This window comes from Heteronotia binoei, chromosome 4 (assembly GCF_032191835.1).
Source record: "Heteronotia binoei isolate CCM8104 ecotype False Entrance Well chromosome 4, APGP_CSIRO_Hbin_v1, whole genome shotgun sequence".
Taxonomy (NCBI): Eukaryota; Metazoa; Chordata; class Lepidosauria; order Squamata; family Gekkonidae; genus Heteronotia; species Heteronotia binoei.
Genome location: NC_083226.1, coordinates 101,892,236 through 101,912,258, shown reverse-complemented (window position 1 = coordinate 101,912,258; position 20,023 = coordinate 101,892,236). Strand labels below are relative to the sequence as shown.

At 39.5% G+C, this 20,023-nt stretch overlaps 1 protein-coding gene across 2 annotated transcripts in view; it reads left to right on the top strand.

Moving 5' to 3' along the window:
* Positions 1-18,920, top strand: part of KCNN2 (potassium calcium-activated channel subfamily N member 2) — a 173,819-nt gene extending 154,899 nt beyond the window's left edge. The window contains exons 7-8 of one of the 2 annotated variants that reach the window (XR_009555265.1): positions 7,922-7,985; positions 18,326-18,345. Coding sequence is in view for 1 of the 2 variants with exons in the window: in XM_060235589.1 (XP_060091572.1) it covers positions 7,916-7,985; positions 18,326-18,613 (358 nt within the window). In the remaining variant the exon portion in view is untranslated. Of the gene's footprint in view, positions 1-7,915; positions 7,986-18,325 lie in introns of both variants that reach the window. The other variant, XM_060235589.1, reaches the window with a different exon arrangement.
* Positions 18,921-20,023: the final 1,103 nt, after the last annotated feature.

Sequence of the window (20,023 nt, the reverse complement as noted above, 5' to 3'; positions counted from 1 at the left end):
ACTATTGAAATGGTAGAAGGATAGGAGGAAACCATTAAATTATCCTTTCTTCATCATCCCCTCACATTTCTTTGAAGAAAGAAAATAGCTAAATGAGTCTGCTAACAAGCATTAAAAAAAAACACTATGGGATGTTCTGATGGATTTCTTGCCTCATTCCTAGCTTGACCATGAGTTGACCTAAGGCCACATGGACAGAACTATATTGAGAGTATCCAAGAGATGGACTAAAAGCCAAACTAGACATGGGACATCTCTGCCATTTTAAAGCCTTAAAAAGATGGTTTAAAAATGCTGCAAGTGCACGGGGTGGCGGGGGGGGGCAGACAAGAGCACCTTTTCCTTCTGTGCTGTAGATAGGGTTGCCAGCTCCCAGTTAAGAAATACCTGCATATTTTGGAGATGGAGCCTGAGATTATGGGGTTTGAAGGTGGACTGATCTCTGTTGCCTTGAGACTATAGGTCCAATTCCTCACAGAATTTACCCCCCCCCCCCCATTTTAGGCATTAAAATGATGGTGGCATTTCCATGGCAGACATGAGAATGCCATAATATCTAGCTTGGCCCTAAGAGAGTACTGAAACAAGTGGTTAAAGTAGAAGTGTGAGTTATTTATACTGCTTAATCACTTTCTTCTTTTGCTACTTTTTGGTGTGTTGTTTGTTGTGGGACTTACAGATATTCCCTGTGGATTCCATGGTACATACAGAACATCTAAATCTAACTACAGGGATATGAAGTCGTATTAGACTAACAATAGGAAAAGAAGGATCGCAGATGGTTCATGATTCTTCTTTTGCTATTGATTTGAAGTGGTTGCAGCACTGTTCTCTTTCTAATTAATAAATGATTACATAATATATTTAGATTGTAAGGTTAAATATCCACAGTGAATATAAGATCAATGCGTATCTAATTAACTTTAGCAAAGCTGTGAATTTATGCTATTATGGGAAAGAGCTGTGTGAAAATAACCTGTGGGAGGAAATGCCACAAAAATTAGTGTTTATTTTTTAAATTTTTATTTACATATTGTAAATTGCATGGAGCTTGCCAGTTTGGAGGGTGGGATTTTTGTGTGTGAATTGCCAGAAAGAAATAGATTTGTGTTGTGTTCACATGCATAATTTACATGATAGCCTAAAGATGCAATCTTAAACATGTTTGGTAGGAAATAAGATCCATTGAATTCAGTGGAACTTACTTTGGATGAACATGATTCAGGATTGCCTTTTTTTGAGCGATCGCATAATCAGACTTTGCAGTTCATTAGCTCTGATTGTGTCAGAGACGAATCTACCCTGCCTGACAATAGAGACACCCAAGTGATGCTGATAGGCAAGCAATGTGGTGACTATCATGACTTCTGTTTTCTTATTAACCTTACTTTTTAGGTGCTCACTGTTAGCAATATTTTGGACTTGTTTTGTAGTATATTTGAATTTGTTTATTTAATTGATAGAGATTTATCCTAAAAATAAGTGATGCCAACTTTATACCATTAATCTGAAAAAGTCCTGCATAAGGCTAAGAGATTTTTATTATGCGTCTGCTATTGAGCAAGAAACTTACCCATTATCTTTCCTTATCATGCTATATTGTTTTACTGAAGGCTTTTCCTTTGTCTGAAATCATTTGACCCAGAGTCAAATAAATGGGTAAAATTAGATGTTGTATACTAATAGAATAGAAAAGTGCTGCATGTCTTTATCCAGACATACTCTGTTGGTAACTTTAGAATGCTAATTTTATTTTCTGTTTATATATTACTGAATCCAGTGTATTTCTTCTTTTTATCTAATGACAATGTATTCTTCAACCGCTTATATATTTTCCTTTAAATCCCCTTATTTCTTTTTTAAAGCTTTAATACTAGTGCACTAGTACTTAGAAGAAGAAATAGTTCGTTCATATCAGTCATGTGGTCCCTTAGTGTTAACAGTTGATTTGTGAATATTTCATGGCTCTCTAGTCCACCCATGTGCAAAAGGCAAGGTGTTTTTCTTTTAGAAATTTGTGTGTATATCACACTATAACTGGATTTAGACAGGTGATTTGGGGTGACCAGGCACCCCCACATCTGGATCAAAATGGTGCACACATCTGGGCCCCACCTTGCTTCCATACTTACCTTGTTGACTGCCACCTCTCTGCTGCTTCAAAAAGCCACCAGGTACAACTGGCAAATCTCTGAAATGCTTCTTTGTTGCCTTTCCTAGTCATCTGAACAGCCGGGGTACACCGGGGAAGCGCCTCCCAAGTACATGAGCAATGTGACCACTCTTCCAGGGCACATGCAGCCTGTGCCTCTCTCAGCAGCCAGGCGTGCACCAAGTGCCCTGGGGTGCCTCAAACCATGCCAGCTTTTTTTCTTAGCTGGGAGGTTGCCACCCCAAGCTGCCAGTCTGAATCCAGCCTATGTTTACATCAAGGTTGTAGGAGGAAACATTGGCTATTTTCTGACATTGTAAAATGTGCTACAGAAGCTGAGAATTTACCAATATAAACTGATACTACTGATCTTACATCTGAGTTGGACTCAACTGTTATTAATCACTATCCCACAGAATGCTATGGGGAAGACGTGTGAACTGCAAGCTACCCAATGGAGCCCATTGCATTCACATGAAGACCACCCATTGTGTTGATTTGTTTTAGTCTATTTTACAGTTTCTTTTCTTTTGTTTTGTCTTTTTATTTCAACAATGAAAATAGAGCTCGGAAGTAAGTTGTGTGAGCTGTTCCTTTCAAATTTGCAGAATTTACCACTGTCTGCATGCAACAAATGGATCCTTTATTTGTGAATTTCAATAGTCTGGTTGCTACTGTGGAACTGCGATCCAAAGTCATGAGTTTCTTCTGTGATAAGTGAAGTTCATAAGGAAGGAATTAGAGCACCAATATTTCTTAATTTACAGAGAAAGATCTGGCCAGTTTCATTCTTATTCTGACTGCTGCAGCTAAGAAATGATCAATTTATAAAATGTTTGCCTTTGCCAAGTCATATCCATGACTTATTTATATTCTCCAAAGAATACTAACAGATGTTTCATTATCAATATACATTTGAAAAAGAGGAATATCAGCAGAACATCAGTGGCATTTTATGAAGTGGCCGTTATAAGCATAGCATAGCACAAACACACACACACCAATAAACCTGAAGATTCAGTAACACAATTATACCTGAGAATCAAGATTAAATTTCTCCTTTTCCCCAGCTGTTCTAGGTTTTTAAATTCCTAATTTGCAGCAATTTTGGAGCATCCATTGCAATTATAACACACTTGTTTCAAGTATTAACAGACATAACATTATTCTCTTGCCTAGTCTGGAGATGTGGTTTGTGGCTTGAGTGCTGATGGTGTGTGATCCTGTTTTTATCTGTGCTGTGCTGTCCCCTCTGCCATTACCTCTTCTGAAAGTTAAATAAAAAAGTTGAAAAACTTTAAAGATTATCAGATTTCTCATAGCAGTATGGGCTCGTAGTTTCATGGTCTCCATCAAAGGCCCTTTGTCAGTAGCATCTAGCCCATTAAAGCTTATGTTGTAGGAGATGTTAGTCTTTGTGGAACTGTAGGACTCACTTTGGGTCCTTACTGCAACATGACCCTTCTGAAAGCTTCTTCCCTGTTTTACTTTGCAATTCCTGGAATTTTTTTATCTGATGCTTACCTAGACAAGAGTGTTCTCCAGATGTGCTGTTGGCAAGGTAGCTGAACTCAATACAGAGAACAAAGGGAAAATTTTGTCGCCTTTATTCCCCACCTTTCTTCAGATTTAATTAATAAATCTTTTAAGGTCAAGATAAAAGTGCACAGTGAAAACCCAAAGTACTCTCCTCTTTCTCTAGATAATTCCCATATAATATGAGGGGACTCTTTAAATAAATAAATATATATATATATAATATTATAGTATTGAGTATATATATTGAATATATACGTTGAGTGCTTCCTTCCCCATGTGTAGACACGCACTGCTTTGAAGTAAAAGGATACAGCTTCCTCATCTGAGAGCACCAGCAGGAGCTCTGTGGGGAAAGAGGTGAGCACAGTTGTGCACTTTCCCCCACTGAAGGTGAGGAGGGAATTCCACGTCCATAGCTATCTTCCCCCACCCAAGAAGGGTCTCAAAGTCTAGACAGTAAGTAGTTATTGCTGAATATGCAGCATACTTTAATGCATGTACAGCACTAGCAAATCCTTTTCTTTTTGTTGCAATTTCAGTGAGTGCCCTGTGCACATATGTATTTGATTGGATTCCAGGCAAAATGTTGCACTTTAAAACTGGTTACAGAATACCAGGAATCCAATCCAGAGGAATCCAATCCAGGAATCCAGTCCATTTCTCTTTGGGAGAAATGACCAGCCTAATTGATATGAGTGGATTTCCCCATTCCATTCTGCTCTGGTTTTGCTGATTTGCTCTGCCCTGCATTTTGCTCCATATCCTTTCTGGTTTTACTTGGAGAATAATTAAAATACATTTCAGAACTGATAGAATTTTCAGTTGATGCAATTTGTTTTTCTTTACAGGTTATTGATGCATTCCAGCTCATCAGAGGATCCTAAACATAGAATTCTATCAGGATTCCTGTTTTATTCTGTGATTTAATTAATGTGCATTAGTTAAATCACAATGGATGCCTTCCTAATGTGGTCATGTAACAAAAGCAAGGTTTGCTTTTGTTGTGTGATGTAATCAATATTGTATCTGCAATATGCATGCGATGGAACACATCAGTAATCTGTTTTAAAAGAAGCTGTGCAAACTGTATACATGCAGTTATCTGAACAAAGACTAGAAATGTAAAAATTAGGAATCACTTATCCATTAGCATGTAGATGACTGGGGAAGGCAATGGCAAACCACCCCGTAAAAAGTCTGCCGTGAAAATGTTGTGAAAGCAATGTCACCCCAGAGTCAAAAACGACTGATGCTTGCACAGGGGACTACCTTTACCTTCAATCCATTAGCATTACGCTGCAAGATTAGGTAATGTAGAAATCAAAATTCAGTGGATAATTAGTATAAGTATGTGAAAGGTATGAAAGAACAAATAATCTATACAGTGTAGAACAAATAATCTGTACAGTGCAGAACAAATAAGTGAGCTTGGACAGTTCTGGTTGCATCTTTCTTGGACACAGAGAGGAAGAATGCACTAAACTTCAGTCCCCCTACACTCAAAACAAGTTTACTAGTGTTGTACATATGAACATATGAAGCTGCCTTATACTGAATCAGACCTTTGGTTCATCAAAGTCAGTATTGTCTTCTCAGACTGGCAGCGGCTCTCCAGGGTCTCAAGCTGAGGTTTTTCACACCTATTTGCCTGGACCCTTTTTTGGAGATGCCAGGGATTGAACCTGGGACCTTCTGCTTCCCAAGCAGATGCTGTACCACTGAGCCACCGTCCCTCCCCTAAGGGTTGTATAAGACAACAATGCAAATCACCTGCCCAGATCACCTGTTTCCATGCACAGATCAATATTTCTGGATCAATCCACGCAAGTATAATGTTACAGTAAAACCTAGATTTTCAGCACTTTTGGAAAAGGTTTTCTGTATAGATCTCATTTTACTGTAAGATTTAAAGAATAACCCCACTGATGGTGGCTTTCAAAAAGTGCTTATGAAAAAAGAAAAAAAAATCTGAACTCAAAATGTCACAAATTGGCTTTCAATCTTCCAACAGTAACTGATGATCCTGCTGTTATATTATTTCAAATGTTTGTATAGGCAGATCAGCCTTCTAAAGAGTCTAAGGATGTGTCCAAACCAGCACTCTTATTATATTTTATTTCATTGCTGTTGCTCCTAGTCCCTTAGAATAATGATTCAAGTTTCATATATATACATTTTTCTTCTTTCTGTAATTGTACTGTGTAAATTTCCCACCCAAACTAGAATAATGCTGAATTTGTTATCCCATTCATATGTTCTTTTTGCATTCTAATACATTCAGTGCAACATGCTGAAAGGGATGAGGCATAAGGTTGAATCAAGGAACAGCTGAGTTCTGGCATTGTATGAAACAACCTTATGTGAAAGAGTTGCGCAATTCAGAATGCACACAAGGAGCCCAATAATTAGTGGTAGTTGTGGCAAAGCTGGACTTCTGCCCAGTCACACATAACACACTTATTTAGTGAAGTACAAATTTTCATGTCAAAAAGTGGTCTACCAAATATTGACATGTGGGGTGTATTATGGACTTCATCACTTTCTCACACCACATTAACAATATGCAGTGGGTATGAGTTTCCAGTGTGTCCATCAAGTAGCCTTACTTGCAAGGATTCCAAATTAATTTCAATGAAGGACTGCCAGAGCAACACTGGTTCTAGAGATCCAAGGCCCCACATGGTCTAAAAGCCATGTGGGTTTAGTCCTGCAATGTAATGGGAACAAAATCACCCTGCTCTCTTCAATTCCTTGTGCTTTAGAAGCTCTGCCAATAGAAAAAAAAATTGAATGGTTGACTTGTACAATCCTTGCTCTGTACTGAACAATATCCAGCTCCAGCTTTTCAGGGATCAAAGGGGACTGCAAAAGGAAGGTATGCACAGCAAAGATCTAAGTCACTTGTAGTATACAAGCCATTGTGCCCCAAACTGCTGGTTTGGACAAACAACATCCTTTATTGCCTTTGTAGCTTTATGTTGATAGACTGCCATCATAAGTGAGACAAACAGTTGATTGTGGATTTCCAGTGTGCACACTAAGTGACCTTACTGGCAAGGGCTTTACATTCACTTCAGTGAAGGCAGCAACTGCATGTGATCAAATGATGCCCTGTAGAGCTACCTCCTCCATTAAAATGAATGGGAAAGCCTGCTTGCACTTGACCAAATGTCTCAGTATTGGAATTATTATGGAGTTCTGGGCTACTTTATGCATTGAAAAAAGTACACTTTTTAAACTGTTTGTTCAATCCATTCACAGTATGTAAAACATTTTTTTTCTATCGCTGATATTAGAGATTAAAGACATTTCTATCTTTATATGTTTTGAATACTGAGAACATCAGTCTAGGTCACACTAAGTGAGACTGGTTGGGTACAAGCTTGTAAACAAAGACTTTATTTTTTTCTTATTACAATGTTTTAAAACCCCATCTTGTTTTCCCTTCTCTTATTATGCTCAGCTAATTAGCACAACTGGAATTTCTTAGGCATCAGGGGAAGAATATACCCATGAGTCTCCTTTATAATATACATATATGGTGCTTCTGAGTGTTCTAGCTTAATCATGGACAGATAAACAGTCCAACTAAACCAATTAAAAAGCCTGTTTTGTGTGTGCACATTTTAAAAATTAATGGGATTAAATTCCAAGTCAGCAACGTTAAGGATAGTAATATTAACAAGAATGCTCTTTATTTAGCTGCTGGTCAGATACAAGGTTTTTAAAAAATTAACAAGGAACTCACTTATCACTGTATTTTCATCAGGTTCAAACGCCTCCTAACCAAATCCATTTCAGACTGAAGAGGGCTTATACCTGTATCTAATCTTGTAGGCATAAGGAAGACATTTAATTAAGGCAATAATAAGAAGAGCTAATTGTTGTTCATTACTTCCTATGCCTACTTGCCATGATACTGGAGCTTTAAGGAATGTTTTGGCTTTCTTTCATACACTATGAATAAATCCTTACCTCCCACTTTGAATTCAGCGTTAACCATGGCAATTAGTAGTCTCGGGGACATCACATTTCCTTGCTCTCTCTTTCTTTTTTGCGGTGTTAAGGAAGCATGCTTTTCATTGTACCAGACACATAACCAGTTATGACTTTACACAAAGTATCCAAGACATTGTCCATGCAGTTATCTGTCTAGATGCATGCTGTATTAAAGTTTTTTGACCTGGCAAAAACAGTTATCTAACTTGAGTTTTCATCTTTTAGATTAAGGAGTGTTAAAATGGAACAGAGGAAACTGAATGATCAGGCAAACACTTTGGTGGACTTGGCAAAGGTTGGTGTAACATTAAACAAAGGACATCAATGAGTTTATTTTCTTTTGCAAAATCACACATCTGAGTAATCTCTAAATTTCAAGATAAAAGGTAATTCAGTGGTATCTAACTCCACGTAGATTGAATCAGATATACAATAATGATGCATGTGGTTGTTAGAAGCATGGTTCACAAAGAGCAGAAATTAAACACAGTGGTAGAGTTGCTCTGTGATTAAGAATATCTGGAGAAAAGTACTGGAAGAAAACTGACTGGGTTGTTAGATGATTCTGGGCTTTTCTGCATGGGTTTTTATTCTGGCCCATATTGCTAGGGACCAGAAAAAAATGCAGTTTGGTTCATGATTCGTGTCAGGCCCAGTTCACAAACCCCTGGACTATCACAAACTTTTAGCCACCTCACAAACCAGTTCAGTTTGTGAGGTGGTAGAATGCCCTCCACAGAATGCAAGAGACACTAAACTCACAAGGGATCTCTGGCTGACTCTCCCCTACCTGCTTTCCAAATTTGGTGAGGATTGAATTTATGGGGTCTGAGTTATGTCGCCCAAAAAAGGTTCCCCAGGAAAGTGCTTTCTGGAGAAATGACCACAGCAGTCATTTTGACAGCCGTCTTTTTGACAGACTCAGGAGGTTCAAGAGTGTATAGAATGGATCTTGTGCGAGCTAAAGACATCAAAGTCACAGGGGCTCTCCAGATGTTCCTCTGTTCCAACTTGTTTCTTTGAAGTTATATAAACATTGTGCTAGAATGGAGACAATCTCTCAGGAAATGTCTCTGCTCATGAACTGGAATGGACCTCCATAAATACTTTGAAAGTTCATAAAAAGTTAGTGCCAGTTGACCTGTCACAAACATGACTTCATGAACCATGAACTGCCCAAAATAAGTTATGAACTTTAGTTTGTGAGCTGGTTCATTCCCATCCCTACATGCTGCTTTGATTTGTCTTCTGTTTTCCTCATACATTTTTTGTGTCTTTAGTTTTCCTTTGGTTTTCTTGTTTCCCCTTGGTTTTTCCATATCTTTTGAGACCACTTCTACCCAAATCTTTTTCTGCAAGCTGATTTTGAGTCACCTTTTCCTTGTGTGTATTGATATAGTGCTGTAATGATAGATCAAGCAGATTCTTTGAATTCCCAGATTTCATTTTTCTAATAAAAAGTTTAGCCACTTTCCTTGCAGAGGTATAAAGAAAAAGGCATAGATACACAAAGGAAAAGAATAGAAACTTCTTTAAAAACAAAAACTGGGAATTCAGAGAACTTTCCTGACCTTCATTTATAGCATCATACTAATATATCAATATTTTAATGTGTTTTTTTATAATATAGCCATGATATCGAGATAACAATATCAATATGTGCAAAAAATAAAACTGAGGGGATGTTGTGATGCCCGTGATGACAACAGCACCATTCCATGAAGATCATGATTATTTAAGGCGTTTGCAGAATAAAATGAATTGACAACAACAGTGAAAATTCAGGAGGAAAGATATGGGCTAGAACTGTACCCAAACCAATTCCAGTGCTTGTGGATAGACTCCCAAAAAAATCAGGAGTAACTTAAGCATATGGAAAATCCCTATGTTAAATTTAAATATAAGGCAATAGTGTAAGATATGACTATTGCAGCAACTGAAGAGTACAAAGAAGAAAAGTATTAAAATTTGGACAGCCAAGGTTGTCCAACCCAGCAAAATTATTGAAATAAACTGAATTAGTTCAAATAAGGAATGATCAAGTTAAGATAAATTTAGGTGGGTAGCCATGTTGTTCTGAAGCAATAGAACTAAGTTAGAGTCCAATGGCACCTTTAAGACCAACAAAGTTTTATTCAGGGTAAGCTTTTGTGTGCCAAGCACACTTCGTCAAACAATAGAATGGAATTGAATTTTTATTGTTTGGACACATGGTAAAGAAGCCCTGGACACGTTCAATAATTTTCACCCCCACCATCAACCTGACAGTGAACCAGTCTACATAAGAAATACATTTTTTTGGTCACTACTGTAAAAATACACAGTAGACATCACCTACTGAAACCTACTGATCAATAAACATACTTACATGCCTCCAGCTACCATCCAAAACATATCAAATAATCCATTGTATATAGCCACACTCTATGCTAATAGCAGTATCGGGACCACAGAGGGAGAAAAAGCTATGGAATTACACAACCAACTCTCCATGTAACAAAGCTCATTGAAAATATATTTAAATTGCTCTAATAATCCTAATAACACCATAAATCACCATATAATGAAATTATTTATTTATTTATTTATTTATTTATTTATTTTATTTATATCCCGCCCTACCCCACCGAGGTGGGCTCAGGGCGGCTTACAACACAAAAAGCTAACAAAGTTAATTTAAAATACATTAATAATTATAATTATGCAATAAAATACATAAAATACATATAAAATACATAAAAGCAATAGGAAAATACAAAAGGAAAGCCATCTCAGGTAAGCATCGTAGCTACTGTCCATATAAGGCAAGAATTGCCAAAGTCACGTAGTGTCCTTGTAGGTAGTCCAACGGCAGGCTGGTCCAATTATGAAAACCGTTTCAGATGGGAAATCCTTCTTCTTGGGACCATTTGAATTATTCACAGAATTTCAATTGGTCCAGTAGTGCCAAAATTCATTATAACGATCCTTTTCCATTGCATTGGAAAGAAACCTTCTCATGATCCACTTGCAAAATTCTTTTCCAAATCGTGGGAAGGTTTCTATCTTCTTTGTGGTCTCTGTGCAGTCCCACACGGGTTATCCGCCAGGATCGAACCCGACCTCGGAGAATTCAAAGCAATCTTTGAGCATTAATTTAAGCGTGCACTTTCTCTCGTCCCAGGGAGGAGACATCCATCGCGCATGCCCAGACGAGAGGGAGGTGCTTCACCCACCCAGTTTCTTCTTTACCGCCACACGGGATACACCTACCTCATTGCGTCTCCTCTCTTCATCCTTCTCCTGCAATTCCTCACTGTTTTCCCTCACGTTCGTCTTCTTCCTGTTCAACTCACTGGTATCGTAAAAAAAAATTTCTTACTATCCTCTCTTCTATTTCGGCTTCCTCCCTCTCCTTCCCCTCCCCCCCTCCCACCTGGGCAGATGGAAGGAAAAGACAAAATCACTTTTAAAAAGTGTGTTCGCTGCGCCTCTAAAATCCCATCTACCGACGGACATTCTTTATGCCTTTTCTGTCTGGGTGAGGCCCATCGTACCAACTCTTGCCTGCATTGTAGCCAGTTTGGGAAGCAAGCAAGAAAAAAACGCTAGACTCAGAAGTCACCTGTTAGAGTCCTCGCTGCGCCCTACAATGTCCCATACTTCGGGATCCCAAACCTCGCCATCTTCCCTATCTACTCAAAAGGGAGTGGCTCCACCGGCAGCTTCCGTGGCCTCAGTTCCCAGCAAGCTTAAGTCCGGGAAACATTCAAAGAAGTCTGACGATTCTAGGAAGAGACACCGCACAGAATCAAAAGACCCTTAGACTTCGACATCACCAAAAAAGTCTAAAACCAGCCATAGATCCTTGGAATTGAAGTCTCCAACAACGACTTCTGCATCACACCCAACTATCGACACCGCGACCTTGGTACAGACAGCACCGACTCCATTGGAACCCTCGGTGTCCATCGATACTGTACCTCTCAAGGTCGTACATATTCCTTCATGGTCCCCTTCAGTTCATGGATCTTTACCAGACAAGACCCTCGACACCGAATCTCCGGATTCCAGCAGAAGTCAGCGCGCAAACATTCTCGGCGCACACTCATTCCAGGTCTTGATTCCGGCACCCGCATCTCCACTCTTAAGAGAACTCTCGACACCGAGAGAGCCATCCACTCGAGTTTGAGCCGAGAAATCTCGAAGTCACCATAGGGAACGCTATTATTATTATAGCCCGTCGAGGTCCAGGTCACCATCTCCTCGCAGGTACCGAAGATATTACAGGTCCCCATCTTCGGATTCCCATCGATATCATGAAGACTCTCAGTACCGTGAGGTACTTTACCATCCCTCACATCGGGATCAGGCATATCGAGATGAACACCCTTGGTACCATGAAACTTCTTCACATCCAGAGCAGGCATACTGTGAGGACCATCCTCGGTACTGTGAAAGTCCCTATTGTCACCCTAAACACTACTCTATGGTGTCAAAGCCACTGTCTCCAACCAAATCGACTTCGGTGTGTTCAGTCTCTCCTAAACAACCACAACAGCCTCCTCTGCTGACCAAACAAACTGCTACTGCTACTATAACCAAGCCTCTTGAGACACCTATCGACACCCAGGAAGAGTCCGAAGCTGAGCAATCCGACTCATCACTCTCCACAGCCTCAGCTCCTCCTTCACCGGCATCTGACATCATCAAACCTGCTGACCTTTCACCCTCAGAGGGCTCCAAATCCTATCTGTATCTATTATCTAACATGGCTAATTCCCTTAACGTCAAGCTGACTACGGATGCACCTAGGGTTTCGGATGCAGTCCACGATTTAGTACACGCAGACATACCAGCAGGATCTTTTCTTCCAATGCTCCCAGTTCACCTGGAAACCTTGAAAGAGGCTTAGGACAAACCCGCTTCAGTGCCACCCACATCAAAACGAGTTGAATCCCTTTACAAAATTCATGCCCCTGAATCTAAATTTCTTTTCAATCATCTGGTTCCAAATTCCATGATATTGCATTCGTCCTCCAAATCAAAACAAACAAGGCACCCAGTTCCACCGGAAAAGGAAGGCAAAAAACTGGATACTCTGGGAAGGAAGATCTATTCCCTTACCACTGCCACTACAAAAATCCACAATTATATGGCCTATTTCTCGGCATATGCTTTCAAGCTCACCTCCGAACTTAACACCTTGGTTCCTTCCTTACTGGATGCAGCACAGAAGCAGGCTTCCCACCTCCTCCAAGAACTTACTAGGGTCAGCAAGCAACAAATCAACATAGTGCGTCATGCTGTGGCATGTTCTTCTAGAACTATGGCCTCTTCAATTTCCCTATGCTGGCATGCATGGCTTAGGTCCTCGTCACTGCAGCCTGATATCAAATTCAAAACAGAGGACTTAGCTTTTGATGGTCAGGGCCTTTTTAATGCCACCAAGGATGACATTTTGACCACAGTCGACGACAGTAGGAAACGAGCCAAAAGATTGGGAATTACTCAACCACAATCCCAGCTTAATCGGCAGAGAACCTGGAAGCCTTCACTTTACAAACGTTCTCGATCCCCCCGACAAGCCAAATTCTGGAAACATAAGGCTCCTCCGGCAAAACAGCCTTTTCAGCACAGAGCATTTCCACAAAGCTCAAAAAAGTCAGCACCGACCCCAAAGCAGTCTCTTTGACGTCTTCCTTCTACCTCTCGACCAGCCACAATACCATCCAGATCCACTACCAGACTACAACCATTCTACCCCATGTGGGAATCCATAACATCGGATTCATGGGTCCTGGCGATCATCCACAGGGGTTACACCATAGAGTTTGATTCGACTCCAAAATTCCACAGGTTCATACCTACACCCCCCTCTCCTCCTCTACAATCAGAAATCTCCACCTTGCTGGACAAGGGAGCTATAGAACCAGTTCCACCGCAGTTCCATCACACGGGATTCTACTCCCGTTATTTTCTGGTCCCAAAAAGAGACGGGGGGCTTCGCCCTATACTGGATCTTCGAACACTCAACCTTCATATCCGCTACAAGAAATTCCTCATGGTTACTCTGCAATCTATTCTACCACTGATTCCAGAGCAGGCCTGGATGGCGTCGATAGACCTACAAGATGCCTAATTCCATCTCACCATCAGTCACCATCACAGAAGATTCCTCAGGTTTGCTGTTGGAGATCAGCACTATCAATTCCATTCTCTCCCCTTTGGTCTCTCTACAGCACCGAAATGTATGGCTGTGGTGGCAGCAGCACTTCGACAACAACAGGTTTCCATTTACCCTTATATAGACGATTGGCTGGTCATATCCCAAACAAAGGAACAACTTCAGGAGGACATTTCATCTACCCTGTCCCTCCTGTCTGCACTAGGTCTTCAGGTCAGTCATGCAAAATCCAACCTGAACCCCACTCAGAACATACAATTTATAGGAGCGCGCCTGTCAATGATATCTTACAAGGCTTTTCTCCCAGCAGACAGAGTGCAACACATCCAATCCTTAGCCAATACGATCATAACACATCATTCCCAAACTGCCCTCATCTTTCAAAGCATGTTAGGCCTTATGGCAGCCACCACCGCCTCCTCTGTTTTGCAAGGCTTCACATGCACCCTCTTCAGCTGTGGTTTGTCCAGACATTCCATCCACACCGGCAGCACCAAATGACCTTGCTTATGGTGCACGCCTAAATTAACGCTCAAAGATTGCTTTGAATTCTCCGAGGTCGGGTTCGATCCTGGCGGATAACCCATGTGTGTGACTGCACAGATGACCACTCTAAGATCCATCAGTTACAGGTAAGAAACCTGTTTTTCTAAAGCAATGGAAAAGGATCGTTATAATGAATTTTGGCACTACTGGACCAATTGAAATTCTGTTAATAATTCTGTGACTACCTGCAAGGACACTACATGATTTTGGCAATTCTTGCCTTATATGGACAGTAGTTACGACGTTTAACTGACATGGCTTTCCTTTTGCATTTTCCCTATTATTTTGTTATATGGTGATATATGGTGATTTATGGTGTTATTAAGATTATTAGAGCAATTCAAATATCTTTTCGATGAGCTTTGTTACAAGGAGAGTTGATTGTGTAATTCCACAGTCTATGCTAAAGCAACATTTGCTCTAATCCCACAGACAGAGATTCTCACGTGAGGGATCTACAACAAACCCTTTTGAAACTAAAGTATCCATATGATGAAGTCAGGAAACAGATCAACAAAGCCAGAATAGTTTCCAGAGAAAATCTGTTATAAGACATGCCCCCCAAAGACACAAGTGGTCATATACAACTCTTAACTCAAAACAGTTCAACGCATCAACAATGACTTACAGCCTCTACTGGACAATGACAGATCTCTTTCACAAGTACTCTTTCACAAACCTTTCCTGCACACAAACAACCCGCAATCTCAAACAACTCCTCACCCACAATAATGCAATATCTATTTTGAATACTGACATTGGTACCAGAGCTTGCAATAAACCCAAATGCCAACTTTGCTGCCACATACATCCAGACAACACAATCACTGGATCTAACAGCATCAACTACACTATCTCAGGCTCAGTCACTCACTAACTTTCTAACATTGTATATGCCATTGAATGCCAACAATGCCCTTCAGTTCTGTACACAGGATACACACTTCCCTAAGACTCAACAAGGATATTGGGTTTTTATCTTGTCATATATGCTAAACCCATTTTTAACAAATACAGCTATATATCCCACTGTATTCTAATGTATTTCTTTTTTGTAGTAGTGTACTGGAATAATGTTTGTAATACTATGCTATATATTAGAATTTTCTGACAGAAACACCTATAAGAAAAATATATTGTTAGTTTAACCCATGCTTGAGAAGATACTAGTGGAGCATATCAACAGACTCTAAATTTATTACTTGTTACAATGAAGAAACCTAATATCAGACTCACACCATCAAGGACACATCAGTGTCCAATTCTGACATATTTATTGCTTTTGCTGTCCCCCCCCCCTTGAACCTAGGCAATGATAACTAGAAACCAAGCTTGTTATTCTTTAATCTGTTAAAAACATTTTCAATATTTTGCATACCAATTCACTGCCCACCCATTCTATGTAGGACTGCTAATTCCATTCCATTCTGTTGTCTGATTAAATGTGTTTGGCACACAAAAGCTCACACCCTGAATAAAACCTGGTTGATCTTAAAGGTGCCATTGGACTCTAACTTTGGTCATATTAAGGAAACTCATTTTGCAGGCAGCTGGGAACCATTTAGACTAGATGACCCTGGAGGTCCCTTCCAACTCTATGATTCTATGATTTTATACATTTTAGCATGCATAATTGCATTTTTCTATACAGTTATTCAATTGTGCCATGTTTTTAATGAATATACATATTTATATATACAACTTGTAGAATTGTGCAAATCACATGTAATAAAATTAAATGACATTATATACGTATGTACATAAATACATATACATATATGAGGATAATTCAGTATATAATCAAAATAATGAGTAAGTTGAACAAGAGCTACAATCATATTTATAGAATTCTTAGGCAAAAAAAGTCTGTTCATTCCATGTCTGCAATAAACCTAACTTTATCCCTATCCTTAACCCGTTAAGTATTTCCTTGATGATGCTGAGGAATATCCATGAACATTCTAATTGCTGAATGTATAAACAGTGCTATCCTAAGCAAACTTATATCATTCTAAACTCATTGATATTAATGAATGGTGTAACTCTGCTTAGCTTGATACCCTGGAGAGCTGCTGCCAATCTGAGTAGACAATGCTGACTTTGATGAACCAAGGGTCTGATTCAGTATAAGGCAGTTTCATATGTTCAAAGGATGGTACTGTACAATTCTCAAAATGATAAGTTTCCAGGATAGTTCATTCACTGTATGGAAAGTGAAGATTCAGTTTGATTGGGAAGATTCAGTTGGTTCTGAGCTAGGAGAAGTTGTGAGCAAATAAGGATGCTGAGGAAAACTAAGGGCCAAACTAGATGTGACATGGAGATGCCACTACCACATTTAAAGCCTTAAATGGGCAATTTAAAAATGCCACCAGAGCCCAATCCTGACTAGGCCCATATTATGGGGTGGGATGTGGCACTCTTGTTCTTTTCCCTGTGCCTTTTCATGTGCTGAAATGGCTGTGCTGGTGGCACCTTGTCTCATTGTGTTGCAGGGTTAATCCCCTGTGACATCTTTATTTGCTCATTTTAGGATTTTAAAATAGCAATGGGCATCCCCATGTCAGATACGAGAATACTATTAGGTATGGAGTATGGAATGGAATCACAAGAAACAGTAATACTAAGAATTCAGAAACTGTTAGGAAATTAAGAAAATATAGATTAATAATAGTAATGAAATCTCCTTTTCTGAGCCATCCTTTTCGGTTTCTCTGCTGATTTCTTTTAACGTGCCTTACATTTTGTATTTGGTCTTAATATCCATTCTTTTTATAATGAGCAGTATTCTTGTGAGTTTCCTTAGCACACTTTGCTGTTATGAAGAAAGAGGAAAATGACCAATAGAACAGAGAGAAATCTTAGCCCTCCCCTTTAACCCCTTGGGTGTGATCATTATCTCTTAGTATAGATTAATTGTTGAAATTGGACTACATAGTATAAGCATCTCTTCTCTGCTACTTTCTCAGTTCCCTTCAAAACTGTTTGAATTAAAGGGAACATGATGTGCAGGCTCATTGAGCATCTTCCCAGATCAGAGTTTTTGTATGTGTACTTAAAATGTTCTTGTGTGCATATAAAATTAACATGTGCTTGCAAGAACCCTACATTTTCATTGTGCAACTTGTGTTGTATCTATAGTTGTCCCCTGAAGAACTTCAAAATAAGGAAAATTCTATGATACCATAAGACGGGGTGGCCAACGGTAGCTCTCCAGATGTTTTTGCTACAACTCCCATTAGCCCTGGCCAGCATGGCCAGTGGCTGGGCTGATGGAAGTTGTAGGCAAAAAACATCTGGAGAGCTACCGTTGGCCACCCCTGCCATAAGAAAATGTTGCTTACATGTGTGAGAACATAATATAATATGTTAAAGTCGTTTTGCAATTAAGAAGCATTCTTTTCCCACAGTATTTCAGCAATAAATAAGGAGGCATTCCTTGTAAGGAACAGATTAGCACACAAGGCAGCTGCGATAGGCAGCAATTCAGCACTACATGTATACATAGTGGAAAATACGTTTGCTACATCATGTGTGCAAAGACACTTAAGATAGGAGGAAGTTCTTTTCTGAATTGTGAGGTATAGTGAAAGTAGAACAACTCATAAAAACCTGTGTTCTGCAGACAGAGGATTTCCCGCCCCCCCCCCCCCAATCTCCAAACAGAACTATTCATTTGAAATATATTTCTGCATATCTGGAAAAATTTTCTGACTACTCCAGTTCATAATTTGCTTGATATTTGGAATTCTCCACTAAGAAATCCTTTGTCATACACTGATATATCATCACCTGAAACAACACCCTTGGTGGAACTAGCAGCTTGCTACCACTTTACCTCTTCATTTTCTGTCACTGTGTGTGGTTCAAAAGAGATGAGGGTCCATTTTTGCCCCATTCTGTTCTGTTTTCCTTTTTTTCAGACACAAAACATCATGTATGATATGATTTCTGACTTAAATGAAAGAAGCGAAGACTTTGAGAAGAGGATTGTCACTCTGGAAACAAAACTGGAAACATTAATTGGTAGCATTCAAGCTCTCCCAGGACTGATTAGCCAGACAATCAGCCAGCAACAAAGGGATTTCCTTGAAGCTCAGATACAAAACTATGACAAGCATGTGACCTACAGCGCAGAGCGATCCAGGTCCTTGTCCAGGAGAAGGAGATCCTCCTCTACAGCACCACCCACTTCATCAGAGAGTAGCTAGAAGAGAATAAGTTAACCACAAAATAAAGACTTCTTTGCCATCATATGGTCAATATTTTAGCTTTTATTGTAAAGCCTTATGGTTCTAATCAGTGTTATCTGGGTTCTGATGTCAGAATTCTGGAAACCTGAACACAAAGTTTTAGGCCAAAATGAGTGAAAACTCCCCCCCCCCCTTTCAGATGCACAGTGAATGCACCTATTATTGCTATATAGATTGTTCCTCCTGTAATTAACTTTTTATTCATGCACTTCCAACAAACTTTACTACTACCGTATACAATATAATAAAAGGGTTAATTTCTGCACTTTGATTTCAACATTCCTAATTCTTAACCATTTTTACTCAAATTTTGAAAATGCTTTAGTTACATTAATTTATGCTGTGTTATCATTTAATACGATCTTATTACATACATTCTTCAAACAGGGGAAGAAAGGTTAAAGTGCAACACTTGTTAGTTTAGAAGAATGGTCTTTTAATTTTTTTTGGCTGCAATTCTGTGTTTACATGCAGTCAATCCAATTGATCTTAATAGTTTTACGCATGCATAACTGGCTGCAGGGTTCCAGCCTGTTTGCACATTCCCATGGCCATGTGTGTCAAGTCTGCATGTCCATTCAGAATTTTAAAGTTTCATTTTGCAGTGGTGAAGTGACCAATCACTTTACACTGGTGTGAGTGTCTTTTACAAATGGTGCTGAGAGTTGCTTTTATAGGCCCTCACTTTCTTCTTCATAAGCTCCAAATATGTGTAATTCCATATATTCTCCTGGACTGTGACAAATATTTGTTTATCAGAAACTGAAGGAGGGGAGTATATTAGTCCCGTCAAAATCGTCCTCATGAGTTCATATGGGTAATAGAGGAGTAGCATATATTTATGCTCTTTTAAGAGAAAGTCCCCATTGACCAAGAGTGTCTTGGCATCCAAATATATTGAATGTTTTCTGAGTCAATAGAAATTTTAAACCCTATTGTTTACCCCATTTTTTCAGTGATGACAATCGGTTGGATCCAGTAATTTCCTTCTGCTAAATGAGGTGTCTTTTACCAGTGCAGCAAAGCTTTTTCATCTAGAGCCAGGTCTGTTACTAGAACTGCCATCATTAGGCTAGCAACTGGTAGGAGACTTACCAATCAGGTGAGGGATTTGACCAGTGACAACACTTTCACCATGACTGAAAGTGACATTGATCACCAACAAAGTTTTAGCATCCAGCCAAAACTCTATGGGCAGTGCAACCAGAAGTGATGTCATCACATTGCTATTGATGCTCTAGCATTCAGTCAGAACTCTATAGTTTAACCACAGAGATTTGGCAAATGCTAAGAGTATCACCTTCCAGTGTGATGATCAGGCCTCATTTTGGGCTGGGGCTCACAAGAGCAGAATTCTGGAACTTCTAA